Source organism: Aspergillus ibericus, assembly GCF_003184845.1.
Source record: "Aspergillus ibericus CBS 121593 unplaced genomic scaffold BO80scaffold_1, whole genome shotgun sequence".
NCBI lineage: Eukaryota > Fungi > Ascomycota > Eurotiomycetes > Eurotiales > Aspergillaceae > Aspergillus > Aspergillus ibericus.
Window position 1 is genome coordinate 209,162 of NW_020292099.1, and position 24,828 is coordinate 233,989.

The window sequence follows — 24,828 nt, forward strand, 5'->3', positions numbered from 1 at the left end:
GAGTGATAATGAGCCTTGTTGGAGTAAAACATTATATAAAGATCACTAATCCTCAGTTACAAGACCGACAGAGCATTCTCAACCGGAAGCATCCAATTCAACATTCATTTCACCCATCACTTGTAAGTCTACCTCATCGACGCTCTCGCCTCCCCAATAGTAAAACCAACATCCAGTCTAGATCATGACCGACCTCGACGCCCAGACCGCCGCAGCCAAGTTATGGCTCCAGAACTACCACCTCCTGGGCGATCAGCTCAACCCCGACATTGCCGTTCCACCGTTCTACGCCCCCGACTGCGAGTTCCGATTCCCAGGACGCCCTCTCATCAAAGGCCAAGAAGCGATCATCAACTTCTTCAAGCAGCAGTCCACGGTTCTCGAGAGCATGAAGCATACCATCGGCCATTTTGACGTTCTTCCTGATCGCATCTACCAGGAGGCGAGTATCGAGTACGTCCTGAAAGCCGATCCGGAGAAGAAGGTCATCCATGTCAATGGGATCGCGATTTTTGGGAAGCGGGTAAATGAGGATCAGATGCGGTTTTTTACTGTCTATTTGGATCCTAGTCCTATAGCGGAGAGGTTGAAGGAGGTTAGTGGTGGGGTGAACTGAAGTATGTTGTTACTTGTGGTAGGTAGCGCGGGCGTGCCTCGGACTTGATGACGATGGTTTATGAACTGAGTTGATGACTCTGATGATATTGTCAGTAATGTGCATTAGGCTACAGTAAGAAGTACGAAATAATTAAAAAAAATGCGTTTGGGATTTCCTTTTTAGGGAAATCACACCTCTTGATCAAGATAGCAGTGAACTCACGCTCCATTCGTGAATTAATTCCGGTGAATCCTGTCCAGTTGTCATACTGTCCATATCCCCAGGCACCCTTTTAGATACAACCGAGTTCATGTTTAGTTTCAGTAGTAATGAGAAATTAGTATACTGGAAAATTAAGCACACTAGCCCCTAGTGACAGACAGGCCCATATGACTGGTGTTCGGAACTTCGCAAATGGCCAGCTGTGAAACAATTATGCCACGATAAAATCGAACCGATGTGGTTAAGTTGAAAATAGGTGGTCTAAGGTATACTGGCAACTTATACTTAAGAAATAAGTTTTGTATACTTATCCCCAAACGCCGGCTTCGGCTCAAGATTGATCCGCCTTGAGGCAGGGGTGCATATCGGGATGCTCTTCTTCTAACAACATGAGTGCCTAACAGACCATCAATGTTCTGAACATTTGTTAATGCACTTACTTTATCTCAACAACAAAATCGATTCCAGCCAACTTCCATATCGACATATTGTAACTCCCAGGGAAGAGGAACTGTCATATAATGCGTCCATTTCTAGAGCTAGGTTAAGCACTTATCGGCAATAGAAATACATACATTGTGACCAAGAAACTAAGTGAATACTTCTGGCTGGCAAAGTATGAACGCTCCCTCCATTCAACGTTGATCGAGTCTCATTCAACCAACAGAAGCAAATCCGAGCAAACTGTATTGATAAAAAGCGCTCGTCATCCACACATCGCTAATGAGCGAAACGTTCTAAAGAAATTCCAGTCACATACTGCTTCTCTACGGCCATTAGTTGACGAAATCAAAGAGCCAGATGATCCACCAGCCATTGTATTAAAATACCTGGATGACGACCTGCTTAAAGCTTCAGCTGCAAAAAGACTTACCATACCAGAGATAAAGTACGTATCGAAGAAGATCCTCGAGGGACTGAAGGTACTCCATGACTCTGGGTATGTCCATACAGGTAGGTTGAATGTACCAAGTATTGGAGAAGCTAATCACTGATCCATACAACAGACATCAAGCTCGACAACGTGCTGGTGAATTATGGCCTTGAATCGCGCTTTACAGATGTCCAACTAGCCGACCTAGAGAGCACAGTCCACACTGAGTCACGACTCTGCATAAATCGGGATGAAATCGGTACTCCAATTTGGCGAAGCCCTGAAGCCCAGCTCGGTCTACAATGGGGTCCACCGACTGACATATGGTCATTCGGCACAATGGTATCTCATCTTCCACCTCAACTTGTACACTTGCTGATATACATCTCAAAGCTCATATCTCTCATTTGGGGTGATAATTTCTTCATCTTCAAGCCTGATGTGCCTCGTTCCAGTGAAGATTATGAACTAAAAATACTGATAAAGTATCACATTTTCTTCGGACCGTATCCGTCATCGTATTCGGATCTTGCTGATGAAGAAACATTGGAAATATTATCCTGGATCAAGAGCGCCATACCGCCCACGGCGATGAAGCCCTTTTCGAGGGCTAGTCGTCGGGAGATTTCAGAAGAAGACAAGAACTTCATTTGTAAGATAATGAAACTTGATCCTCGGGACAGACCTACGGCAAACGAGCTTTTGGATGCTGAATGGTTTTATGGGATTTTAATCTGCAATGATGGAAGGATGAGATTGTATTATGTTCATAGAGTCATGTGCTTTTGATTTCTATAGAAGGGATATTTACATAGTTAGCATAGGAACACGTCATGCTGTGGCATCATGCGGGCATGCAGTGTCTAATGGAATGTGATACTCTAGCGAGGCATCATATGGGTCATCTAGAAGCTTTTGTCCTATCTGTCAGTCTCTCATTCATTCTATTCAGATGCATTGAGGGACCGTAGCAGTGATATATGACCAGGCTTTTGACAGGGAAATGGATTATATCTTCAATAGGGGGGTACACGACATGGACTGGATAAAGCTTTCCTTGTTGAAGCATGGAAGAAGTGATTGGGTGTTAGAGTTGAGGGCCAGAGCTGCCCAGCAATCTTTTCTAACATCATCTTTTAGTAAAGCGTTATGTGACTAATTCGTAGGAACAAGCTCCCAAAATGCATTGCATGGATTGCTTTAATGTACTGTGTCTGATACCGTACGGAATAAATTCCCCCTGGATGGTTGTCTCCAATTGTTACCAAGTCCGAGATACAGTGGCAATGAAGCCCCTGGAGCATTATGCAGCCTGCAACTGTACTAAACCAGGCCTTCATTTTCAAAGAACACATCTATTCTTTGGTTTACAGCCAGATTTTTAGGAGATGCAAAGCTACTCAACACTCAACCATTAAACAAGCAATATGCCATAATATTCATTCAAATAGGGGGATAATCACGTCTACTGCTCACGGCCTGTCTCAGCTAAAAACTTCTCATACCGCGGCTTACATCTCCGCCGCCAATCTTTGCCCCAGATAATCATTGGACCTCCCATGGCCATGGAAAGAACAACCATAATGCCATAGAATGTAAAGGTCCAGCCGTAGTTGGTACCATCGATGAAATCCTGGACAGTGAAGGAGACCACAAAGTTGATTACAGATGAACAGCATGCCAGTACAATAACCAGTTCACCAGAAATCTGAGCCGGAGCAATTAGCCATCAAGTTCAGGCGTGGTGAATGAAGAAACCTTACCTGTTCAAAACATTCCATTGCATAGGCGGTAGCAATACTGGTGGCAGATACCTGCTGAGCAATCATGCAACAGAGACCAACTGCAATAGACATCCATTGGAGGCCTTCAGTGGCACCCCAGCCGTACACAAGGTAGCCAACGGCCGCAAGGACGATGGGGAGGGCATACGCCCATAGACGCATTTCGGGCTCCTTGTAACCCTTGTTGCGACGCGCAAGGAAGACGACGAGCCAATCCGACAGTGATCCAATTCCCATCCTAGAACAATTTAGCACTGTCTCACGGCCACGGTAGTTCAGATACATACCCGATGAAGTTACCAACGAGTGCTGCCAAGAAAATCAAGCCAGCGGAGCCAGCGCTCCAGTTGTATGGTGCCTCCGTCATAATCTCGGAGATGGTATTGAACGAGACGATGCCGGCGGTACAGCCAAATGCGAATTGGATACCAGCCAGGAGAATGTTCGGGAAGGCAAAAAGGAAGAATGGGCGTCGAAAGTACTGGTACCAGCTTGTATGATCGTCTTTGAAGTAGTGAACTGGAGACATTGTCTGGAGATATGTCCGCGGGGGCATGTCGATTTCACCGACAGTATGGCTGGCTACGACCGATATAGGAGATTCGAACTTAGGATCTTTTTCGTTGGCAGTTGGTGTATCAGATGGAGCGCGGGCAGCTTCATCCTCGACTTTCGTGGTTCGCGTAGGCGTTTGGCCCGAAAAGCGATACCTCGGGAACATCGTGTCATCGAATGTGAAAATAAATAGCAGTATCAAAATAGCCTGTAATTACTTAGCTCTTCCACACTATGGCAGAATCAAGGAGGGTGTACTGACACACGCAATTGACACGATAGGCATGCTCCATCTCCAGCCAATTCCATCAGAGATGTAGCCACCGCAGATCAAACCAAGAATTGAACCGAGTTGCTGGAAGAAGATGTAGATGGACAGCATCCGGCCACGTTCATGGGTGAAGAATACATCGAAGATCTTCTTTCAGTTAGCGGAAGGCCTCTGAGAATCCGAAGGGCTTGGCATACCGTGAGCTGGATCAATGCCTGATAGGCCGCAGTTCCAATCCCGTTGATAGTCATCATAATGTAATACTGCGCAACTCCTTCATAGAATCCACCCCAAATACCACTACCAAGGACGAACAGCAAACTGAGAATATAGACAATTTTGCGTCCGTATCTCATTGCTGTGGGGATCCAGATGATATTGAAGAAACCCAACATGAGATAGTTAAGGGCGGAGCCACCGTTCATATTCGATATACTGACACCAGTATCGTCCGAGATTGTCGTCCATGCTGCACCCCAGTTGTTCTCACCAAAGGAGTTCACGCATGCATAAGCGGAAATAAGGAAAAGAGTCCAGTATTTCTTATAGAGTGGCCAATTCTGAAGGAAAACGTCAGCATGAATACCGATAAAGGGTGAAATGGACTTTTATACTCACCAGAGGGTCAGCTGCGGAAGGTGTAGGCTGGGGAATGAGTAGGATATCCTGCTGTCCAGCATGAGCTGCATCCCTCAAGTCTCCCGTTGCTAGGTTCTAGGTTAGTAACAAACGATGTCAAAGGGTAGAAGGACCTGCCATCAATGAGATACACTGTTCCTGGAACATCGGTCACTATATCATCCGAGCGAGCCATCTTGACTTGGTGAGTGAACTGATAATCAGAAGAGAAGCTATGAGAGGGGTTGGGCGGTCTTTTAAAGCTGGCCACAACTAGTATTGGACACCACCCTGCTAAACCTCCATCCACAAGATCGTCGAAGCATGAAGAGCCCTCCAAGACCCCTGTTTGGCGTCCGATTGGACAGCCACCCCGGGCATATCAGTTCGGCCAAGGACGATAAGAGGGGGTGATCATTTGCCTCCTCTCGTCCGCCACGTCTCTGCCGAAGTCTGCGGCAAAAGACGAAGAGTCGGCTGAATGGAATAAACCCGAGGTGATAAGACAGAGGTGGAGACGAGACAGCCACCCAGTGGAAGGGGAGATAGAGTCATCTTAAGATAAGTGAAAGGCATTCAGGAAGCTCCAAACGAAAGGCTATCTAAGCAGTTGATATCGACTAAGCCTGCGGAGCCGGAGGGAAATGCGGAGAAGCTGCATGGGTTCGCCGGTTAGCAAAGGCCTGGACATGAGACGAAGTAGATATCATCCGCACGCGAAGGTTACATCGCCGTCAGAACCTTGATAGCGTGTACGGAAACATTCCGGAGGATCATTGACGCGATGATGCCTGGCGACTCTGAAGGCGACGAGTGGAGGATGGACGAGATGTCGATTGATACGAGGCCTCAAGGAAGGTCCAACCGGTACGCTAAGCCGTATCAGGAACTCCCGCGACGGACCCCGTATCGGAGCTCATCTTGCCTTGTTGGTAGTGTTCCATCTCAGCGGCAGTTGGCTCTCTGGATGCAGGTCCAGCCAGGGCACCATGGTGCCCAATGCTGCTGATGTTGTCTGATCTATGGGCTCGTTGAAATACGGTCCCAGTGCCCATGCAAATCCCCTGCAACGGACAAGAGATTCCTTTTCAACACCGCACAGCCAAACACAAGTACTTAACAGTCACCATGGCGCCCTCGACGGTAACTCATGACTCCACCATCCTCGTCGTGGGAGCAGGGGTCTGGGGATGCTCCACTGCTTTGCATTTGGCTCGCCGCGGATACAAGCATGTCACTGTTCTAGACCCCTACACAATCCCATCTGCAATTGCGGCGGGCAATGATATTAATAAAATCATGGAACACAAAGAGCCCAAGGGTAGGCTTTCCGATCTCTGATTTATCCCACTACCTGATTTAGTTCTGACAGTTCATATAGAAGGTGAAACAAGTCCACGCAGTATTGCATTTGCGACATGTACTCGCGCTGCTTTGAGTGCCTGGCGGACGGACCCTATTTTCAAGCCGTACTTCCATGAAACCGGTCTGATCATTTCTGGCCATACCCCGGCACTCATTGATCACATCCGGAAAGACGAAATCGAATCATCCGTATCAGACTTCGTCAAGCTGGAGACAGCAGAAGACTTCCGGAACACGATGCCTCCAGGTGTTCTCACTGGCGAATTCCCCGGCTGGAAGGGCTGGCTGAATAAGTCCGGTGCCGGGTGGATTCACGCCAAAAAGGCCATGTTCTCTGCATATACGGAAGCCAAACGCCTGGGCGTCAACTTCGTCACTGGCTCTCCTCAAGGAAATGTCGTGTCACTGGTATATGAGAACGGAGATGTGGTCGGGGCCAAAACTTCCGATGGAGTGATTCATCGGGCAGATCAAACGATTCTGGCAGCTGGTGCTGGCAGTGACCGTCTCTTAGACTTCAAAAAACAGCTGCGTCCCACCGCTTGGACGCTCTGCCATATTCAGATGACTCCCGAGGAGGCTAAGTTGTACAAGAATCTACCTGTGCTGTTCAACATCGCGAAAGGATTCTTCATGGAACCCGATGAGGACAAGAACGAGCTCAAGATCTGTGATGAGCATCCCGGTTACTGCAACTTTATTCCGGACCCTGAGAGATCCGGTGAAGTCAGAAGCATTCCATTCGCAAAGCATCAGATTCCTCTTGAAGCTGAAGCTCGTGTTAAGGATTTCCTTCGGGACACAATGCCACATCTTGCCGACCGCCCGCTCGCATTTGCCCGTGTCTGCTGGGATGCTGATACGCCTGATCGCGCCTTTTTGATCGACAAGCATCCAAATCACCCCTCGCTACTAGTAGCTGTGGGGGCATCTGGAAACGGTGCCATGCAAATGCCCACTATTGGAGGATTCATTGTGGATGCGTTGGAGGGTCACCTGCAGGAAGAGCTGAAGCATGTTGTTCGGTGGAGACCAGAAACCGCGGTTGATAGAGACTGGAAAGCGACTCAGAACCGCTTTGGAGGACCGGATGCAATTATGGACTTTCAAGAGGTCGGAGAAACTGAATGGACCAAGATCAAAAGCCGGCTATAAGCGAGCCACAGTGTATATGAAATTAGTCCGTGTCGAAGTGCTGATATACCCATTCATCCTACCGGGAGTTTCAATTTGATGTATTTTGACTGTAACGTCATGGGAGTCTAGAGCAATTAAGGCCGCCTTGGTGGTACCTTTGCTGATAGCTATCTGCACTTCCTTGCGCCATGGCTACAGAATGCTCAGGATTCCGAGCCTTAATTTTCTTGGGTTTATCGGCTGGAGACCGCGGTTGCCGGTTGGCGCAGGATTTCAGACTCCGCTTCCCTATAAGCAGGAAACTCTCCTGATACTTTTGGTTGATCATTATGCAGTTGTATGGCAGGTTATCTTAATCTGGTTGTCTTGATGGTTAAAGAATTCTGGGTGCCTTGGCAGTTGCTATAAGTTATCTAAAGCGACTATGACAGTCTGTAGACGAGCAGAGTGACTGCACGTCCAGGATAGCTAGTGCTTAACTTAACAGTAATAGCAACTGATGAAATATGATTAAATCATGCAGAAGTAGAAGAGTAGATTTATACTAGAGCTGAATACTCTGCAAGAGCATTTGTCTATGGTGTTGTGAAGATTAAACGACTAGTATTGTAAGTAGATTTGGAAATAACTGTATAAATTCTATTACATCAGAGTCTTCTTTAGAAAGGAATAACTCTCGCAGAGAGCCGTTGGTTGAAGAGCCTATGGGGAAAGCGCCCTGTCATCTCTAGTATACTCAATTCCTTGCGAAAGCTTTAACCAGACAAAGCCCAGGCAAATTACGATTCTACATTAGAAAGACCTGAAGTTGAGTTGATTCAGATTGTCTCGCATATAATTTGAACCGAGAAATGATGTTCTACATCAAAGAGGAATTTCCTGATTAGGCAGAACCGTGCCATCCCGGGCCAGTAGAATGGTCCTGGTAGCTTCAGCGGCGATCCGATAGGATGGGTGTGTCAAAGCCAATGGCTTCTGATTGGGTCCAGCCAACACCATTTTAATGATACCTGGATGCGATTGAATGCCCCAGAGAAGTTGATGAAAAGATTCGGGTTGAAGTTTCGGAAGCTGAAGATTTCTTCTGTGAAAGAATTAGAATCACAATTTGGGAATGTGAGATCCGAGTCGTCCATTTCCCCAGACTAAGAGATAGGAAGGAGGCCAATGCTCCACTGGAGTTTAACGGATGGTTGAATTTAGATCGCTCAATTCTAATTTCAATCGCACGATTGTGACAGCTACTTCCTTGTTACCATGGTAGGTGGTATTAGGAGAAGTGAGGGGAAATCGCAGGCCTGTAGCGGAAGGAAGCGGCCGGGGACGGGGGGAGATGCGATGGAAGCTTCTTGAAGCATCGCAGCTAAAGGCTGGTCCAGCCCACCTTCCTCCTCTTTCCTCGTCTGCCTCCGCACTCTCCTCTTCCCTTACCTGCCCTCCGCCTGTCTTTAAAGCTTCGCCCTTGGTGTAACCTTTTCTCTTTTCCTTCCCTTCATCTCAACTACTGCCTCAAAATCGCCATCATGGCCGAGTCTCAGCGTATGTTCATCTCACAAGTGGGGAGCGGCCTCAGCGACAGAGTACTGATCGCGCCTACCTCGCAGGTCGTCCTCGTGTTTTCTTCGACGTTCAGATCGGTAAACAAAAGACCGGTCGCATTGCTCTGGAATTGGTGAGCTCGCCTTGTTCTTGCCCAGCATTCCCTGTCTTCATTTGCCCGACCCGGCCATCACAGTTTCGCTAACTACCCCGCCTGCGCAGTTCAACGATGGTACCGTGCTGTCCCTCCTCTAGAGGAATTACGTGCATATTTCTAATCATGAACAACCAGTCGTCCCCAAGACCGCGGAGAACTTTCGTGCTCTCTGCACCGGCGAAAAGGGCATAGGAACTCAGGGCAAGCCATTGCACTTCAAGGGTATGGTGGTCCAACTCGGCAACTTCAATTTTTCCTCCCCCTCCCCCGCTACGGCGGGGCCGAATCACCGTCACATCGCTAACTCGAACCCACCAAATAGGCTCCATCTTCCACCGTGTGATCAAGCAGTTCATGATCCAGGGTGGTGACTTCACTGCGTTCAACGGCACAGGCGGCGAATCCATCTACGGCGAGAAATTCCCGGACGAGAACTTTGAGCTTAAGCATGACCGGCCCTTCCTTCTCTCCATGGCCAACTCCGGCCCCGGCACCAACGGCAGTCAGTTCTTCATTACGACCGTGCCAACCCCCCACCTGGACGGCAAGCACGTTGTCTTCGGTGAGGTGATCAACGGCAAGAGCGTTGTCCGCAAGATTGAGAACATGTCCACCCAGGCTGACAAGCCCACCACCGATGTTACTGTCGTCGAGTGTGGCGAGCTCACCGGTTCCGATTACGACAACGCAGATAAGCAGATCCCCGACGCGACTGGCGACCCTTACGAAGACTTCCCCGATGACCACCAGGGAGAGGAACTGAGTGCCCCCGTCTGCTTCAAGATCGCGTCCGAGCTCAAGAACTTCGGAAACACTGCCTTCAAAAGCGGTAACCACGCTCTCGGTCTCGATAAGTACCAGAAGGGTCTGCGCTACTTGAATGAGTTCCCGGAGCCGGATGAGCAGGACCCCAAAGACTTGGATCCCCAAATGAAGGCGCTCCGCTTCACTCTGCACTCGAACTCTTCCCTACTCGCTAATAAGCTTGCCCAGTTCAAGAACGCCCAGACCTGGGCTACTTATGCGCTTGAAGTGGCTGCTGCTGCGAACGCCAAGGATGCCGATAAGGCCAAGGCTTACTATCGCCGTGCGGTCGCCTACAGCGGTCTGAAGGAGGAGGATGAGGCTCTTAACGACCTCCAGGAGGCTTCTAAACTGGCTCCTGGCGACGCCGGTATCACCACCGAGATTGCCCGGGTTAAGAAGGCTATCAAGGACCGCCAGGCCAAAGAGAGGGCTACCGCTCAGAAGTTCTTCTCATGAGAGACTGACGTCATGATTCATGATTGCATGATTTAACCTTTCCTTCTCTAAATTCCCGGCTTTGCATAAAAAAAGGCTCCTTTACCACCAATACATCGGTTCCATGGTGCACCATCGGATTTCTTATCAAAGACGTTGTTCATCCTTGGAGGTTATCAACGGACGGACTTCGCGCTTCGCTTCGAGGTAGCTTTCAATACCTATTAGGTCATGAGGTTTAGCGGACCAGACAGGGCACTCTGTACAAATAGGAAGAAATCAAGTCACGTAGGGAGAATGGCGTTATGCGCTGCGCAATCGGAGCCATAATAGTCGATAAGATATGAACTTGCATAGTTGTACAGTCCACTGTAGTCAGGTGATCGTGGTAAACCACTTATACATTGAATCACAATATCATTGTTTTTCCAGGGCCTCGAGGAACGACCGTGCTCGTAGTGGTCCAAGTTTGGCATTTAATTGGAGTTTACGCGCGCAGATTGTACAGCTAGGACTCTACGATTGCCTTAATAGAGGTTATAAGCATGAACAGCAAAAGCTGTTTACATGGCACTTCATTCTATCCGCCGCATCTATTGGTATCTCATATATACAATTTGGTAGAAGTCGTCAACATAATCACAGGGCAACCAGGTATTCATTTACTCCATCAACTCCGCGGGTAATTTGAACTCAAAGGTCTGCGGCTCCTTCGCCTGGCCTTGTCCTGGCTGCTCCTTCTTCTCCTTTTTCGGCAATTGGGTGTTGATCTCGATCGTGACCTAACCAGACAATCGTTAGCATTGACCAGGTTCATCGGGGATGGCAGGAAGAGAAGCAAGAGCTTTACCACCGCATCCTCACTGCGGTAATCTACACCCACCGGCCCATCATTTTTCAATTCGACCTCCATCATCGCCTGGAAGACCCCGTTCTTCACCCTTTCGGGCTTGTACGATTCGCACAACCGTTGATAAAAGTAGTCATACAGTTTGCGCGCGGTCTCCACATCGGCGGCTTCATGGAAGTCGGGTTTGTTGCCTTTTTTCAAATGGCCATAGAGTGTAAATTGGGATACTGGACTATACGTTAGCGACTGGCTGGTTGGCCAATTAGGCCCAATCATCGGGGTCGCATACCGCAGAGTACCTCCCCTTCTATATCCTGGACATTCTTCTTCCACTGGGAATAAAGTTAGTTGGATATGATCTCTCCGGAGCATAAGTTGCTCGCGTCTTACAGCCTTGTCGTTCTCGTCGGGCCATAGCTTCGCCTTCAATATCCGTCCGATCATTGAGTCGGCATCCTTCTCTGTGTCCTCCCTTCCTACGCCGGCCAGGACGAGTATTCCTTGACCAATCTTGGAGACTAGGTGGCCGTCCACGGTGACCGAGGCGGACTTGACTCGTTGTAAAACGGCTGGAAATGAGCATCAGTCACTGGTTGCAGGGTCGAATAAGATTGTCTTGCGCACCTTTCATAATGATATGTTGTGGATTGGGCGAATTTGTAAGTTCAAAAAGGCAATGAGAATTGAGGAATTTGAGCTTCGAGAATCGTCAACAGAGGTGTAGCGCGTGCTATGGAATCGGTCTGTCAGTGCCTTGATCATCGGACGGACCCCAAATGCGGCGGGATACTGAAAACGGGACCACACAGACCCAATATTCTCAAGATATTAGCGAAACCGGAGGAAGACGTTGTTCATGCTGTTGGACTAGAACAGCGGCATATCAATCAAATCCAGAGAATATGAGACAGACACGAGCATCTGCACGATCATGGAAGAACGACTGTCGTGGTTCGCCTCCACCTAAGCTGAGACTCGGATGCCGATGGGGGCATGACCATGAGCGCCTGTGACCGCCTACCCGTTTAGGCCTCTATCCCAGCTTCTGGACGACCAGACGAGGTATCAGGAGATTCACTCGCTTGAAGAGCTTCACGGATACAGGCACGCTCCGCGCGTTTGTTGTGAAGAGTTGCCTGGCAACGCATCCCAAAGGTCTTTCCTGTGTGCACGCAATCATCTCCTCCTCTTCGTCCCTCGTCTGACAACCGCCTATCCTCCTGTTCTCCGTATCCTCTCCAGCCTTCGAGATCGAGCGACCTGTTCGTGGTGGATAGCAGCCATGACGTCTCGAAAAACGCAGCAGGAGATCGACAAGACCTTCAAAAAGGTTGCGGAAGGTATCCAAACATTCGAAGGCATTTACGAGAAGATTCGATCCACATCAAATATCACGCAGCGGGATAAGCTCGAGGAGAACTTGAAGCGCGAGATCAAAAAGCTCCAACGATATCGTGATCAGATCAAGTCATGGGCGTCAGGCAATGAGGTCAAGGATAAGGGGCCGCTGTTAGAGCAACGCAGGGCCATTGAAACTGTGGGCTATTCGATCCTTGTTGAGGCGCTTACTCGAGGAGGGGCTGCTAACCGAGCTATCTGATAGTGCATGGAACAGTTCAAAGCGGTAGAGAAAGAGATGAAGACGAAGGCATATTCGAAAGAAGGACTGTCGGCTGCATCGAGATTAGATCCTAAAGAAAAGGAGAAGGTCGAGACTTGCGACTTCCTATCAAACATGGTGGACGAGCTACAACAGAAGATCGAGGCCATGGAAGCTGAAGAGGAGACGCTTCATATGCAAGTGAAGAAGGGCAAGAAGGACGTGGCCAAGACGAATCGCCTATCGGATCTCACGCGGTTAACAGAGCGCCATAAGTGGCATGTCAACAAGTTGGAACTGTTGCTACGGTCGCTGCAGAATGGCAACCTCGAAACGAGTCAGGTACTGGACATCAAGGAAAGCATCAAGTACTATGTGGAGGATGGTCATAACCTCGACTACTCTGGAGAGGACGAGACTCTGTACGACGACCTGAATCTGGATAACGAGACGGAGATGCAGTTCGGAATGACAGGGGACAACGATCGGGTGTCGTCGCAAGACACTCAGTCGGTTCAGGATGAGGAGCCGGACATCAAACCCAAGGCCAAGAGCGAGAGTGCAGGACTTCGAAGGCCATCCGCGCAGATGAAGTCCCCTCTGCCCGTGCTAGCAACACTCCACCCGTCAACCTCCACGAATGCCGCCTCAGGCATGAAACCTGCACCACCGCCTACCCGCCTACCCGGAGAAACACTCAAGTACGCTTCCGCTGCCGCTGCCGCTGCTGCAAGTGACAAGAACGGGGTGGGCATTGCACCACTTCCGCCACCTCCAGGTGCCAGCCCCGCTTTCCCGGCTGCTGTACCTGCAAGCAAAGCTTCGGCCACCGCTTCCCCGAGTGTCGCATCTGCACAACCTGCATCGAAGGCCACGCCGGCCGTCACGATAGCCGCGGAGGAGCCCGCCGGCCGATCGAAAACGCCCGCCGTCAGTCCCAACGTTGCCGCTGCGAACACATCACCACCCACGATGGATAAAGTCGAGGCCCCGAGTGCCAAGGAACAACCCGCGACGAACGGTGAGGCGAGCGGGAAGGAAGAGCAACAGGACGGTGAGGAATCGATCTTCCACCTGCCGCCCGGCCTGCAAGATCTTATTCAGTCTTTCGAGGTCACGCGGTCTCGTGCCTCAGCAAGTGCCGCCAACCCTTCCCCGTCGGTGCAGCGCATGCTTGCCACGTCTCTCACCAACTGTCCGGAGCCCGCCGATGCGGAGAAGCCTCGCCACTACAAGCCTCAAAACCCTTACAACACGCCTCTCTATTACCCCCAGGAACCGCTCGCCATCTTCGATGACCCGCGACTCTACGAAACGGGACGCATTGATACCGACACGCTGTTTTACCTTTTCTACTACCGACAGGGCGCCTACCAGCAGTATCTAGCCGCCAAGGCACTCAAGAACCAGAGCTGGCGCTTCCACAAACAGTATCAGACATGGTTCCAACGCCACGAAGAGCCTAAGACGATCACGGAGGAGTTCGAACAGGGTACATATCGCTTTTTCGATTATGAAAGCACGTGGTAAGTGTTACCGAAATTTTCAGAGGACCTGTCTTGAGACTCAGTCTCTCGTGTAGAGCCAAGCTAACAAGGTCACAGGATGAACCGTCGCAAGGCTGACTTCAAGTTTGTCTACAAATACCTGGAGGACGAATTGTGATCGGCGACACACAAGGTCTTTGTACATGCCTGGTCCGATGAAGATAAGTGGAAAAGTGCCTCGGTCGGTTGGGTTTGGCTTTAGCAGGATGCGCGGAAATATGGGAGTTCAGTTCATCATTGTCTATGCAATTAGTATTGTGTTGCCATCTGTTTACGATCTGTTGTTCATCCAAGTCTTCCTGGAGCATGCAGGGACGAGTCTACGAGACACGGGAGTTCTGTGCTGTTCTTACATGATGGTTGATGGGATGCAGCCATGACTTATCTAGGTAGTGATGCTTGTGATTACCGTACATGGACCATTTGAAATGGAATAATCAAGTCCGGACTTGACTAACTTTTTGTGCCTATGAGCGGCTGGGGAACCCTGTCGAAACTCGAACCACGGAGCCAGGTTGAAGAAAAGCCCAAGAGTGGGGATGAAGAATCCAGGGATCGCTAGTATGGAAAAGGACAAAGTAATTAAAAATAAGCACGCATTTGTAAAGAGTGGATGGTCATCACGTAATTCAATAGTGAAGCCAAGGAAAAAGTAAATAAGGCAGAGAGTGAGACAAAAGTACCATAACCTGCTCGAGCTTCTGGAAAAAAGCGGAAATCCCAGATAGCGATCAATAGCCCCGTAGCTGTCTGCGATAGAGTTACGGAATGATGTCCTCCGTGCGAGGCTCTGTGGAGTGTGGATTGCCCGACTCTCGATGGAATTATTATTATCACGATCAATCGGACTAGTGTGTTCGCAAAACCTGGAAAAGTATCTTGCGACACCGAAAGCAGGATAGTGTAGCTTGTCTTCACCGCCTACTAGGGCTGGAGGGATGTGCCTGTCAAATCCCATACACAATACCAGCCTCTACGCCGTACTTCTCTCGTTGCTTTCATCCAAGCCAAATGAGCACATGGCTCATATTTTATACACTGAACAGACTGATGCCACATATAAGACATCTTCGAGCAATTTCGTATCCTCAGTTTGAGTTTGGTGTGTTGTGTGTAGATCTCGATCCCACGGCTCATATCTCGAAGGCGGTGTACTAGACAGGCTAAGCCAAATGCAGGTGGTGTGGTGTTGATGCTTCTGTCATCCGAATCTGTAGAACGTCAATCTCGCAGTAGGCAATGAGAGATAATCTGGAGAATATCCCGCAGTCGCCTCACTTGTTGAACCTTCTGTCGATTTAATATCGCGCGCGGGGAATTGAGCGATGTATTTAGCACCGGCATGAGGCATTTTACACCTGCATTAAGCGGAATGAATGGCCTTGCACACACTAGCCCAGTCATCATCAACCTCACCCCGGCCGCAAGGGGGGCTGTGCGATATTATTATCGCCTCCCCCAGGTCATCATCGTCATCGAGCCTGAGTCTGCCAGTCCCTGCTGCTTTCCCCAGACAGACGCCGCTTGGCGCCAACCACAAGGCTGTGAATCGCGCAGTTGGCGGGTGGGAATATGTGGGAGGTGTTCGACGAAATGCTCGGAAGCCCGTGCCGATTTGCTCCATCCTCGGTCGGTCGGGAGAAGAGAACCTCCGGCCCAGCAGGAACTGGCGACCTCTGCAGCGCCGTAGAGGACCAACCACCCACTCACACGCCTTGGATTTGGCAGTGACTTCTCCCACCAGATCCCCAAGATTGACCCAGCTCTCGTGACCGACGTCGGGGTACTTTTGGGAGCCGCTGTCAATGACCCGGGCGGATATCACTCGTGACCGTGGGTGAAATCGATCAGGATCTTCCATCGGAGGGCTCCGATGAACGGTCCGCGCGCCTCTCGACGAATGGTCACGTCGGACCATAATAAGGCGAACAACGGACATATTCCCGACTAGGAAATTGGCGTCTGGATCCAAAGCACCGGTCATCATCGTCAGTCCGTCCCAGACTCCCAAGCCCAACCCAGGCTCCAGCGCGGCCGACGGTCTCCACCGACTCTTTGTCGTTGTGGGGGATCGCACCCTATGACGATATTGCGGTCTCGCTGTCGTGTCACGGCAGACCCTCGTTCCGGTCCTTTCCCTTCTTCAGCAGGCCAGAGGCAGTCCGTCTCCTTGTCTGGCTCCTCTTTCGGCCCGGAGTGGACACCGTCGCTGGTTATTTTCCGTCCCAAGACTCGGCGTTCCCCAATCACAGCCGGCCAATCGCCCCTAGAACACTGGAAGAAGTTTCGAATGCTTCTTCGTCGTTTCTAGCGTCAGCACTAGCCAGGATTGCTTCACTTTCGTGGCTCCCCTCCACCAATCAGTTCGCAGAGCCGGGGGGGCTGTGTGTTGGCTGCGATTCCTCCTGCATTCCCGGCCTCCCCCCTCCAATCTGCGCGGGTTCTTAGTGGAAGATCATAGGAGCGGGCTCACCTGATGATGTCGCCGTGGGTGCGTTCGTGTTGCTTAGCACCGTCTGGCTTTGGCGGTTTGGGCTCCATGGTGGAGACCACTGTCCTGGCCTAATGCAAGTGCGACGTATCCCGTAGGTTGACCTGGATCAAAGAATTGAAGAAAAATGTGGTTATAAAAACCCGGGGGCCCAGTCACGATGGCCAGGCAGGCTTCTCTTTTTTTTCCAGAACAATTTGACCATTGAGCTGGTCCTGTCTCTCCTTTAACCTATTTATTTGAACTCAATCCATCACATCATGTTCGCCTCCACTGCAATGGTATGTCCCCGATCATCAGGGTCTCGATCTGTCTCCACTTCCTCGTCGCTCTTCACTCACACTGACCGTGCCGGCGCAGAACCCCAACATCCCGGCATGCCCGCCCCTAGAACAAAGGTCCTATTCGGCCAGCAGCGAAGATTCAATGCAATCGTCTTTCGGATATTTCGATAATACCATGTACACTATGGCAGCGGGCGACCTGCCCCTCACCCAGCCCTCCTTCGAGCCATCCTCATACGATTCATCCTCCTTCGCACCATCCATCACTTCTTCGCCTTTCAACGCTTACTATAACTACACCCCTTCTCTCATGTACTCGCCGGAAGCATATGCCTTTCTACCAACCCAAACGACACCCATCGCAGTACCCAGCGGAGAGTGGGTTGCTCCCCAGTCCACTACACCCGTCAACGAGGTTGTTTATTCTCCGGAGGAGATGTGCGACACGCTGGACAACACCAAGTAAGCAAACCAACCTAACCAACAAGTTTCCGACCGTCGCTAACATTCCTTGGCAGACCTGTTAAGCCGTTTTCGTGCCGAGACTGCGGCAAGGCCTTCACCCGTCCGGCCGATTTGAAACGGCATCACACAAGCGTCCACAACCCCGTGTTTCAGGACTGTCCAGTGCAGGAGTGTCTGCGCAAGGACGGCAATGGATTTCCTCGACGCGACCATCTTATCGAACATTTGCGCTCCTTTCACCACTGGGATGTGCCTAAGCGCCGAACGACCAAGCGGTCGCGGACTGCTTAGTGTCATGATGCTTTTACCTTGTCATTATACCCTCTTGCGTCATGATGCTGTTGAATATACCCTTCTGTTTCCTGCCATGCGATGACCATGGTACTTACGTCCGTCTATGTCTGCTATGTTTCTCATGTTCATGCTCATGCTCATGCTATTTTTATGTGTCTATGACCTAAGGACGGCACGGCGTTCAGGGCTCTTTCCTATTCTACTTTGGCATATACCATTCTATTTCTTGATGTCTGATATACCATAGACACTGCGTGTACCAACCACCAGCTTTTAATACATTTACCTGCCATTATACCACCCTACCCGTTCATTTTAGACACACGCTTTGATTTCAGTTACGGTTACATCCATGGCTTCGCGATCATTTTGGCGGTATATACTCAATATTCATGTTTTCCGAAATCCTAGGACGGAACTAACTCTCGAAAGACCAAAAGTTGGTCTGAAACCATTATCTCACGAGAATCACTACCTTCGCGTACGGCATTGCCATACCAACCACAATCAATAAGACCATCTACATCAATACACTCTGTTGGTGAAGATGATAGAATCATTACTCTCGAGTAACCAACAACGGTTCGCCTACCATCTAGGCCCTATTTTTATCGCGACCGGTCACACCAAACAGGAGGGCTGTGCCTCTCACGCTGTGATCTCTGGGTCAAACCCCAAGACATATTTACTCAAGATCCCCTAGCATAATCCGAAACACATAAAGAGCGTAAAGAGATAGGTAATTCTTGCTAGCGACTCTGAATTCACTCGAGTACAGAATCTAGGCAGTCATGAGCACGGAACAACCCGATTCGTCAATTCGAGCGCAACGTTGCGGAGTCCCCAGGCCCTTGCACATAAAGAAAGATCTCGTGCTACTTACGTTCCACCTCCACCTCCTTCCCTGCAGACTCACTCTAGACACACTCACCTAATCGCACCTATCCACGCCGTCCGGACGTTGCACGGTCGCCACAACGATTATCAACCGCAAGTATAAATATAGCCTCCACATTACAAAGAAAGATCAAACTAATACAAACACAGCACCGCACAGATCATCTTGTGTCTCTTCAATGAACCTAATCCCGCAAAGCAAAGCAGAAAGCAGAGCGGGTACCTATCTCATCGACTCCACTCCACCATCTACAAGACAAAGATATCTCACTCCTCCCCAACCCCTCCATCTTTCACCCGCCGAAATCCCAAACAAACAAAGAAATACGCCCCCTCCTTATCGCCTAAATATAATCTTCTCGATCAACTAAACCCCGCTTGCTCAATCAATCACACCACCAACCATGTCCTATACGCAACCACAAACAACGATAGTAGCAGCAGCAGCAGCATCGTTATCATCACCCAATCACACCCGAATGACCAGAAAGATTACCACCCATCCTACCCTCCCCCCTCATCGCCGTAAAATCTACCTCGCCCTTCTCTCGGTCCCCCCTGGTCGGTGGACCACCTACGCCGCGCTCGCCAAGCATCTCGGTACTAGTCCACGGGCGATTGGGGCAGCGATGCGGTTGAACCCCTTCGCGCCGGAGGTACCCTGTCATCGGGTGCTGGGGGGTGGAGGCAAGCTACTGGTGGGTTATTCGGGGGGCGAGTCAGGGGCAAAGAATGCGAAGGATGGGGTGGGGATGAAGAGGAGGATGTTGGAGGAGGAAGGGGTAGAATTTACGGGGGAGGGTGTAGCTAGGGGGGTTTGTTTTGAGGGGTTTGGAGTTGTATAGACTCGCGTCTTGGCTGGGTAGGCATATAAGGTGGCGTATTAATCTGGTTATCTTTATAATTCTAGGATTTGGTATGAGGATGTACAGAGAACAAAAGTTTATGCTGTCCTTGTTTAAATTATTATGTTTGGCTGTGACTGAGCATGTATCATCGATACTTGTGCCAAAGTCGACTCTCTTGAAAATAATGATAGTTACGGAGCTTTATATGATCGTTCGCTTGGGACTACGAGTCATGAGGAGGGGTGGTTTCATTATTGACTGACAAGTGAAGCTAGAATACCGACGTCAGGAAGCTTCCGATGATAACTAATGCTGAGCAAAGTACGATATAGATACCGTGATTGCTAGTCCCATATTCACCATCATTGACCAGGCCCTTTGGTGTCCTCAAAGGTATGTACATGGAAAGGCAAGGCGCTCGACAGAAGTGACTTTTCGTAATATTGATGCAAAAAATGCTTGAAGCCATGAAGAGCCAGCAAAGACGCCAGCAAGAACGTTCTTAATTAAAGAGCCTAAAACAACAACTATTACACATACACCTATCAGGCTGACTGACACCCTTTTCCCATGCTTCCTGATCACATATATCCAACAGATCCTCAGCATTTCTAGTCCAAATAGGATCCGAATCTCGCTTGACTTCTAAAGCTCTAGCAATCCGCGTATACAGACATTTGACATGACGCACAAACAACGGATCCTTCCTAGTGAACACCTTAAATTGCCTATCAATTAACCGCAACGCAACCTCTGGTCTGAGTTTCTCAAGAGCGAGGTGTAATAACGAAAGACCGTTTCCGTCTATTGCGAACATAAGGCGGGGTTCTATATCCAGGAGAATATCAATCACCATTGCTGATGCATGGGACATTGCATGGATCAGTCTCCCTGAGCCAAACAGATGTCTAGGATTATATAGCTCAATAACGTTCGTTCCATTTCTGGATGCTCGACAAAAGAAATCTCCCCTTCCCGTTTCGCAGAACCATTCAAAGGTCTCGGTTGTGGTGAACTTCGCTCCATGGGAAAGAAGCAAGTCCACCCAGTCATATGCATGGTTATAACTTCGAGTCACGGAGTCTAATGCTAGATTCTTAGTGACTCGACATTCGATGTTCGGGTCAGCGCCGGAGTCTAGCAGTAGTTCGGTTATTGCATAATGATGGTTGTGTATGGCAAGATGAAGCATAGGGAATGAAGTTAGGCTCAAAGCGTTGGGATTCACGCCGGATTTTAGGAACCGTCTAACGAGGTCGTGATTGCCGTCTGATATGGCTGTTACCAGTGGTTCATATGGCATCTCCCAACTATCTCTCATTTCCAGGTCTTCATCGGAGATGTTCCCCTTGTTTTCATGCGTCTTCCCTTCACTGTCATGTGAACACCATTCCCGGTAGCAGTCTTCTGACGGCAGAGCATGTTCTCGGAGTAGCTCATCGCCTAGGGCGTCCCGGAAGAACCTACAGGATCGTATGAGGCTGTTCAGTTCGTTTCGGTCCATATAGCGGGAACACATGAGGAGTATTTCGGTTGGTAGCCGGGCGATGGGACCGTCTTGATTCCCGGATTCTGGCGATGACTCAAACATGATGGATGGGCCCATGGCTCGGATAAGTTTAGGAAGGTTCAGTGGGAGTGGTTCTCGCGTTGGGATGGTCTTATGAGGGTTCCTTTACGCCTTAGAAGATGGAGATTAAAAGTCCAACGAAGGACGTGGTCGTCGCCCCTTATATAGTTTTTGGAATAGGCGCATGATACGGAGCCCATGGCTGCCCGGCATGACGCTGTTACTGAGATATGCCTATTCACTGTAACTCCGGGAGCTCGAGTACGGTGTTCAAGGAAGACTCGGAGATTTGACATAAACCACCATGTGTAGACCGCTGTGAATGCAAAGAATCCGGTAAGATCCGGTAAGCACCACCCAGACTTTGCTTGGGTTCCTGTTGGGTTTATGCTCGTGACCTAAAATAAGCAAATCATCTTAAAGACCCTTCACACAAGTTAGCACTCATATACACAATTATTTCTCTCACAATTGTGGGAGTAGATCAAAATGGATCACTGAGGGAAATCTACAGGCCCTTACCGCCCCACTGTTCTGCCAGCCTCTTCCGCCCCTTATCGCATGATGTCATGTGCTTTCGCGTTCCGCCTAGGTCCCAATCGGGAAATATCGCGTCTGCCTGGGCGTCACACACCTTTCTGCCTTGAGCTCGGGTGCTATTTCATTAGCGGTTGCGGCGTCGGATGGAGTTGCTTTGTTATCATTATCTCCTACGCAAACATGGCCGATAAAGAGGCAACAGTCTACATCGTGGACTTTGGAAAGTCCATGGGAGAGCGGCGTCATGGCCGCGAAGTCACGGATCTTGAATGGGCCATGCAGTATGTCTGGGATCGCATTACGGGAACGGTGGGTCTCTACCATGATCTAGCTCTGTTACTTCTATATCCTTATTTGTTTGTATAGGTTGCGACGGGACGCAAAATGGCACTGCTTGGCGTGATCGGGTTCCGAACCGATGGTGAGCTTTTGCGATGCGGTAGTTGGGCGGGACTAATACAGAAACAGATACCTCTAATGAGTTGGAGGATGATCCTGACTACTCACACATCTCGGTGCTGTCTGGCATCAAACAGTATGACGCATCATGGTGGTTCGAGTCTGGGCGTCGCTGATGAAGTATAGGTTTCTTATGCCTGATATTCGGGAGTTGAGCGATCGTATAAAGCCTAGCAAGACTAACAAGGGTGACGGTAAGCATGTTTCTACTGTTATATGTTTGGTATGGGTTTGAGCTGATATCTATAGCTATATCCGCCCTCGTGCTTGCGATTCAGATGATCATCACACAATGCAAGAAACTTAAATACAAGCGCAGAATCGTCCTGGTCACCAACGGCGAGGGTCCAATGAATCCGGATAACCTTAGCGAAATAACTAAGAAAATCAAGGAGGACGATATAGAACTCATCATCTTGTTAGTGTCTCGTGATGGATGAACTAGAATGAAGATCTGACCTGCGCAGGGGACCTGACTTTGATGATCCGGAATACGGAGTTAAGGAGGAAGACAAAGACCCACGCAAGGTATTGCGCCCCCCCTACAACGCATAGGCTATCTATAACATTACTGCAGGCTGAGAATGAAGCACTCCTGCGAAGTCTTGCCGAAGACTGCGATGGAGCTTATGGAACGTTGGAGCAAGCCGTGGCAGAGCTGGAGATCCCCCGCGTGAAGAGCACCAGAATAATGGCAACCTTCAAGGGTCATCTTCAGCTGGGCAACCCAGCGGAATACGATACGGCCGTTCGCATTCCAGTCGAACGGTACTACAGGACATACGTTGCCAAAGCCCCGTCGGCAAGCCAGTTCGCTTTGTCTACAGAGTCAGCAAGTCGTCAAGGAAAAGGCGAATTGTCTGCGGCTGCGGCTGGCACGCAAGAATCTCCGATAGACGGTAGCTCCCTTACAGGTGTTCGCAATATCAGAACATACCAAATAACCGATGATACTGCCCCAGGTGGGAAAAGAGACGTGGAGCGAGATGAGCTCGCCAAAGGGTACGAGTACGGGCGGACAGCGGTCTATATTAGCGAGACCGACCAGAACATCACAATTTTGGAGACTTATGCGGCTATTGAACTTCTTGGCTTTATTCAGAGCGAGACTGTAAGTCCCCCGAGATCTCTGTTGTGTCAAGCTAAGTGGAGTCGCTATTCAGTATGACCGATACATGCACATGTCTACGACGAACATCATAATTGCACAGCGTGCTAATGACAAAGCATCTCTTGCCCTTTCCTCGTTTATCCACGCGCTCTTCGAATTGGAATGTTATGCAGTGGCTCGCATGGTGCTAAAAGAGAACAAAGCCCCGGTCATCGTCTTGCTTGCGCCGTCAATCGAACCCGACTACGAATGTCTCCTCGAAGCGCAGCTGCCATTTGCGGAAGATGTTCGAACCTACCGCTTTCCTCCACTCGACAGAGTCATCACAGTGTCTGGTAAAGTGGTAACGCAGCATCGAAATCTGCCTAACGACGATCTATTGGATGCTATGGACAAATACGTCCAGAGCATGGAGCTTGCCGATACAGATGAGAATGGGTGAGGCTGCCGCCAACAATTTGAATACCCTCCTGCTAATATGCAAAGGGACTCGGAATCTCTCCCCATCGACGACTCATTCTCCCCGGTCCTGCATCGAATCGATGCGGCAGTCCGCCACCGTGCCATTCATCCCCGAGACCCAGCTCCTCCCCCTGCACCAATTCTAACGAAGTTCTCCCACCCGCCCCAGGAGCTAGTAAAAAAGTCAAAGAAGCATCTAGACAAGCTGATCGCAGTCTCCGACGTCAAGAAAGGTCTGCACTTCCCATCCTTCTGAGGTCTACGCTCACAAGCATACAGTACCCCCAAAAACCAAAGGCCGCAAACGCACCCGCGAAGCAGAGAAGCCACTCTCCGGTCTGGACGTCGATGCCCTCCTTCACCAAGAGAAGCGCACCAAGATCTCGCCCAACAATGCCATCCCTGAATTCAAGCAGACTCTCTCGCAGGCGGAGAATATTGAGATAGTCAAGGAGGCCGTGCAGCAGATGAGCACCATCATCCAGAATCAAGTCAAGCATAGTCTTGGCGATGCCAACTACGATCGGGTCACCGAGGGGTTAGGCGTGATGCGGGAAGAACTCATAGCGTACGAGGAGCCTGCTGTGTATAATGACTTCTTGAAGCAGCTCAAGAATAAGTTGTTGAAGGAGGAGCTTGGCGGAGACCGGCGTGAGCTATGGTGGCTTATCAGGAAGAACAAGCTGGGCTTGATTGATCAGCAACAGTCGGAACGCTCAGAGGTGACGGAGGAAGAGGCCAAGGAGTTTATGTCTGCGAAGTGATAGGATAAGAAGTGAAGTAGGATAGATACTTGTGGGACCGAAGTCTCAAGCGAATAGCCTAGATCACTAATAACTTGCTCGAGGCTGCTCGTACTCAGTACTAATACCACACTAAATGACAAAAAAAATCCAATGCTGAGAAGACCGTGCTCGCTAGAGTACAATACCCAGACAATCAATCCGAAAGACCAACGACTGCGCTAAGTAACGAGACCGTACAAGCCATGCTATACCGTATGACACATGCATAACATATACCGAGACCAGACTACATACGAACCAAA

The 24,828-nt window shown here is 49.7% G+C and overlaps 13 protein-coding genes across 13 annotated transcripts; 8 read left to right on the top strand and 5 right to left on the bottom strand.

Moving 5' to 3' along the window:
• Positions 1-77: 77 nt before the first annotated feature.
• Positions 78-658, top strand: BO80DRAFT_460363 (nuclear transport factor 2 family protein). Its single transcript, XM_025722389.1, has 2 exons — positions 78-122; positions 182-658. The coding sequence occupies exon 2, from the start codon at positions 185-187 to the stop codon at positions 614-616; it is 432 nt and encodes a 143-aa protein (XP_025580440.1). The 5' UTR covers positions 78-122; positions 182-184; the 3' UTR covers positions 617-658.
• Positions 659-1,012: 354 nt separating this feature from the next.
• BO80DRAFT_470020 (serine/threonine protein kinase) lies at positions 1,013-2,512 on the top strand (the record flags this gene model as incomplete). Its single annotated transcript, XM_025723057.1, has 3 exons — positions 1,013-1,022; positions 1,370-1,774; positions 1,828-2,512. 3 exons carry the CDS (start codon positions 1,013-1,015, stop codon positions 2,481-2,483), a joined length of 1,071 nt encoding a protein of 356 aa, XP_025580441.1. The 3' UTR covers positions 2,484-2,512.
• Positions 2,513-3,119: 607 nt separating this feature from the next.
• Positions 3,120-5,227, bottom strand: BO80DRAFT_1325 (putative MFS transporter). The gene is made up of 7 exons (XM_025713598.1): positions 5,061-5,227; positions 4,923-5,011; positions 4,502-4,864; positions 4,296-4,451; positions 3,766-4,241; positions 3,458-3,716; positions 3,120-3,402 (listed from the first exon to the last, which is right to left on the bottom strand). The coding sequence occupies exons 1-7, from the start codon at positions 5,116-5,118 to the stop codon at positions 3,160-3,162; spliced, it is 1,644 nt and encodes a 547-aa protein (XP_025580442.1). The 5' UTR covers positions 5,119-5,227; the 3' UTR covers positions 3,120-3,159.
• Positions 5,228-5,876: 649 nt separating this feature from the next.
• Positions 5,877-7,510, top strand: BO80DRAFT_420413 (NAD(P)/FAD-dependent oxidoreductase). The gene is made up of 2 exons (XM_025718355.1): positions 5,877-6,243; positions 6,304-7,510. The coding sequence occupies exons 1-2, from the start codon at positions 6,051-6,053 to the stop codon at positions 7,440-7,442; spliced, it is 1,332 nt and encodes a 443-aa protein (XP_025580443.1). The 5' UTR covers positions 5,877-6,050; the 3' UTR covers positions 7,443-7,510.
• A 1,391-nt stretch (positions 7,511-8,901) lies between these two features.
• BO80DRAFT_420414 (peptidyl-prolyl cis-trans isomerase D) lies at positions 8,902-10,835 on the top strand. The gene is made up of 5 exons (XM_025718356.1): positions 8,902-8,963; positions 9,029-9,096; positions 9,186-9,195; positions 9,256-9,342; positions 9,443-10,835. Exons 1-5 carry the CDS (start codon positions 8,948-8,950, stop codon positions 10,381-10,383), a joined length of 1,122 nt encoding a protein of 373 aa, XP_025580444.1. The 5' UTR covers positions 8,902-8,947; the 3' UTR covers positions 10,384-10,835.
• Positions 10,836-10,931: 96 nt separating this feature from the next.
• BO80DRAFT_370549 (D-aminoacyl-tRNA deacylase) lies at positions 10,932-12,115 on the bottom strand. Its single transcript, XM_025716454.1, has 5 exons — positions 11,837-12,115; positions 11,603-11,781; positions 11,502-11,544; positions 11,213-11,439; positions 10,932-11,144 (listed from the first exon to the last, which is right to left on the bottom strand). The coding sequence occupies exons 1-5, from the start codon at positions 11,841-11,843 to the stop codon at positions 11,025-11,027; spliced, it is 576 nt and encodes a 191-aa protein (XP_025580445.1). The 5' UTR covers positions 11,844-12,115; the 3' UTR covers positions 10,932-11,024.
• Positions 12,116-12,275: 160 nt separating this feature from the next.
• Positions 12,276-14,864, top strand: BO80DRAFT_420416 (CCR4-NOT transcription complex, subunit 3). The gene is made up of 3 exons (XM_025718357.1): positions 12,276-12,749; positions 12,816-14,338; positions 14,417-14,864. Exons 1-3 carry the CDS (start codon positions 12,495-12,497, stop codon positions 14,475-14,477), a joined length of 1,839 nt encoding a protein of 612 aa, XP_025580446.1. The 5' UTR covers positions 12,276-12,494; the 3' UTR covers positions 14,478-14,864.
• On the bottom strand, positions 14,377-15,519 carry BO80DRAFT_1412 (uncharacterized protein). The gene has a single exon (XM_025713687.1). It carries the CDS (start codon positions 15,315-15,317, stop codon positions 14,745-14,747), a length of 573 nt encoding a protein of 190 aa, XP_025580447.1. The 5' UTR covers positions 15,318-15,519; the 3' UTR covers positions 14,377-14,744.
• Positions 15,520-15,696: 177 nt separating this feature from the next.
• Positions 15,697-16,427, bottom strand: BO80DRAFT_420417 (uncharacterized protein). The gene has a single exon (XM_025718358.1). The coding sequence runs from the start codon at positions 16,344-16,346 to the stop codon at positions 15,723-15,725; it is 624 nt and encodes a 207-aa protein (XP_025580448.1). The 5' UTR covers positions 16,347-16,427; the 3' UTR covers positions 15,697-15,722.
• Positions 16,428-16,728: 301 nt separating this feature from the next.
• On the top strand, positions 16,729-18,137 carry BO80DRAFT_1454 (C2H2-type zinc finger protein). Its single transcript, XM_025713735.1, has 3 exons — positions 16,729-17,131; positions 17,211-17,596; positions 17,653-18,137. Exons 1-3 carry the CDS (start codon positions 17,111-17,113, stop codon positions 17,888-17,890), a joined length of 645 nt encoding a protein of 214 aa, XP_025580449.1. The 5' UTR covers positions 16,729-17,110; the 3' UTR covers positions 17,891-18,137.
• Positions 18,138-18,774: 637 nt separating this feature from the next.
• Positions 18,775-19,887, top strand: BO80DRAFT_1557 (MGMT family protein). Its single transcript, XM_025713824.1, has 2 exons — positions 18,775-18,887; positions 18,941-19,887. Exon 2 carries the CDS (start codon positions 19,195-19,197, stop codon positions 19,633-19,635), a length of 441 nt encoding a protein of 146 aa, XP_025580450.1. The 5' UTR covers positions 18,775-18,887; positions 18,941-19,194; the 3' UTR covers positions 19,636-19,887.
• Position 19,888: 1 nt separating this feature from the next.
• On the bottom strand, positions 19,889-21,701 carry BO80DRAFT_1406 (ankyrin repeat domain-containing protein). Its single transcript, XM_025713680.1, has one exon. It carries the CDS (start codon positions 21,242-21,244, stop codon positions 20,141-20,143), a length of 1,104 nt encoding a protein of 367 aa, XP_025580451.1. The 5' UTR covers positions 21,245-21,701; the 3' UTR covers positions 19,889-20,140.
• A 41-nt stretch (positions 21,702-21,742) lies between these two features.
• On the top strand, positions 21,743-24,647 carry BO80DRAFT_420419 (ATP-dependent DNA helicase 2 subunit KU80). Its single transcript, XM_025718359.1, has 10 exons — positions 21,743-22,057; positions 22,115-22,169; positions 22,217-22,283; positions 22,334-22,401; positions 22,457-22,625; positions 22,675-22,735; positions 22,785-23,318; positions 23,371-23,756; positions 23,805-24,013; positions 24,060-24,647. Exons 1-10 carry the CDS (start codon positions 21,929-21,931, stop codon positions 24,542-24,544), a joined length of 2,163 nt encoding a protein of 720 aa, XP_025580452.1. The 5' UTR covers positions 21,743-21,928; the 3' UTR covers positions 24,545-24,647.
• Positions 24,648-24,828: the final 181 nt, after the last annotated feature.

Excerpts from the sequence above, each read along its gene's own strand:
- BO80DRAFT_460363 (XM_025722389.1), top strand. The coding sequence starts at position 185 with ATGACCGACCTCGACGCCCAGACCGCCGCAGCCAAGTTATGGCTCCAG.
- BO80DRAFT_1325 (XM_025713598.1), bottom strand. The coding sequence starts at position 5,118 with ATGGCTCGCTCGGATGATATAGTGACCGATGTTCCAGGAACAGTGTAT. Across the intron at positions 5,012-5,060 it reads AACAGTGTATCTCATTGATG|CAACGGGAGACTTGAGGGAT; the intron begins GCAGGTCCTTCT and ends CCTAGAACCTAG. Across the intron at positions 4,452-4,501 it reads AGGCATTGATCCAGCTCACG|ATCTTCGATGTATTCTTCAC; the intron begins GTATGCCAAGCC and ends AACTGAAAGAAG.
- BO80DRAFT_420413 (XM_025718355.1), top strand. The coding sequence starts at position 6,051 with ATGGCGCCCTCGACGGTAACTCATGACTCCACCATCCTCGTCGTGGGA. Across the intron at positions 6,244-6,303 it reads GGAACACAAAGAGCCCAAGG|AAGGTGAAACAAGTCCACGC; the intron begins GTAGGCTTTCCG and ends CAGTTCATATAG.
- BO80DRAFT_420414 (XM_025718356.1), top strand. Across the intron at positions 9,343-9,442 it reads CAAGCCATTGCACTTCAAGG|GCTCCATCTTCCACCGTGTG; the intron begins GTATGGTGGTCC and ends CCCACCAAATAG.
- BO80DRAFT_370549 (XM_025716454.1), bottom strand. Across the intron at positions 11,545-11,602 it reads CCGACGAGAACGACAAGGCT|TGGAAGAAGAATGTCCAGGA; the intron begins GTAAGACGCGAG and ends CTTTATTCCCAG. Across the intron at positions 11,440-11,501 it reads AGAAGGGGAGGTACTCTGCG|TATCCCAATTTACACTCTAT; the intron begins GTATGCGACCCC and ends CGTATAGTCCAG.
- BO80DRAFT_420416 (XM_025718357.1), top strand. The coding sequence starts at position 12,495 with ATGACGTCTCGAAAAACGCAGCAGGAGATCGACAAGACCTTCAAAAAG. Across the intron at positions 12,750-12,815 it reads AACGCAGGGCCATTGAAACT|TGCATGGAACAGTTCAAAGC; the intron begins GTGGGCTATTCG and ends GCTATCTGATAG. Across the intron at positions 14,339-14,416 it reads TTCGATTATGAAAGCACGTG|GATGAACCGTCGCAAGGCTG; the intron begins GTAAGTGTTACC and ends ACAAGGTCACAG.
- BO80DRAFT_1412 (XM_025713687.1), bottom strand. The coding sequence starts at position 15,317 with ATGGGATTTGACAGGCACATCCCTCCAGCCCTAGTAGGCGGTGAAGAC.
- BO80DRAFT_420417 (XM_025718358.1), bottom strand. The coding sequence starts at position 16,346 with ATGATGACCGGTGCTTTGGATCCAGACGCCAATTTCCTAGTCGGGAAT.
- BO80DRAFT_1454 (XM_025713735.1), top strand. The coding sequence starts at position 17,111 with ATGTTCGCCTCCACTGCAATG. Across the intron at positions 17,132-17,210 it reads TGTTCGCCTCCACTGCAATG|AACCCCAACATCCCGGCATG; the intron begins GTATGTCCCCGA and ends GTGCCGGCGCAG. Across the intron at positions 17,597-17,652 it reads GACACGCTGGACAACACCAA|ACCTGTTAAGCCGTTTTCGT; the intron begins GTAAGCAAACCA and ends ATTCCTTGGCAG.
- BO80DRAFT_1557 (XM_025713824.1), top strand. The coding sequence starts at position 19,195 with ATGTCCTATACGCAACCACAAACAACGATAGTAGCAGCAGCAGCAGCA.
- BO80DRAFT_1406 (XM_025713680.1), bottom strand. The coding sequence starts at position 21,244 with ATGGGCCCATCCATCATGTTTGAGTCATCGCCAGAATCCGGGAATCAA.
- BO80DRAFT_420419 (XM_025718359.1), top strand. The coding sequence starts at position 21,929 with ATGGCCGATAAAGAGGCAACAGTCTACATCGTGGACTTTGGAAAGTCC. Across the intron at positions 23,319-23,370 it reads GCTTTATTCAGAGCGAGACT|TATGACCGATACATGCACAT; the intron begins GTAAGTCCCCCG and ends GTCGCTATTCAG. Across the intron at positions 23,757-23,804 it reads GCCGATACAGATGAGAATGG|GGACTCGGAATCTCTCCCCA; the intron begins GTGAGGCTGCCG and ends TAATATGCAAAG.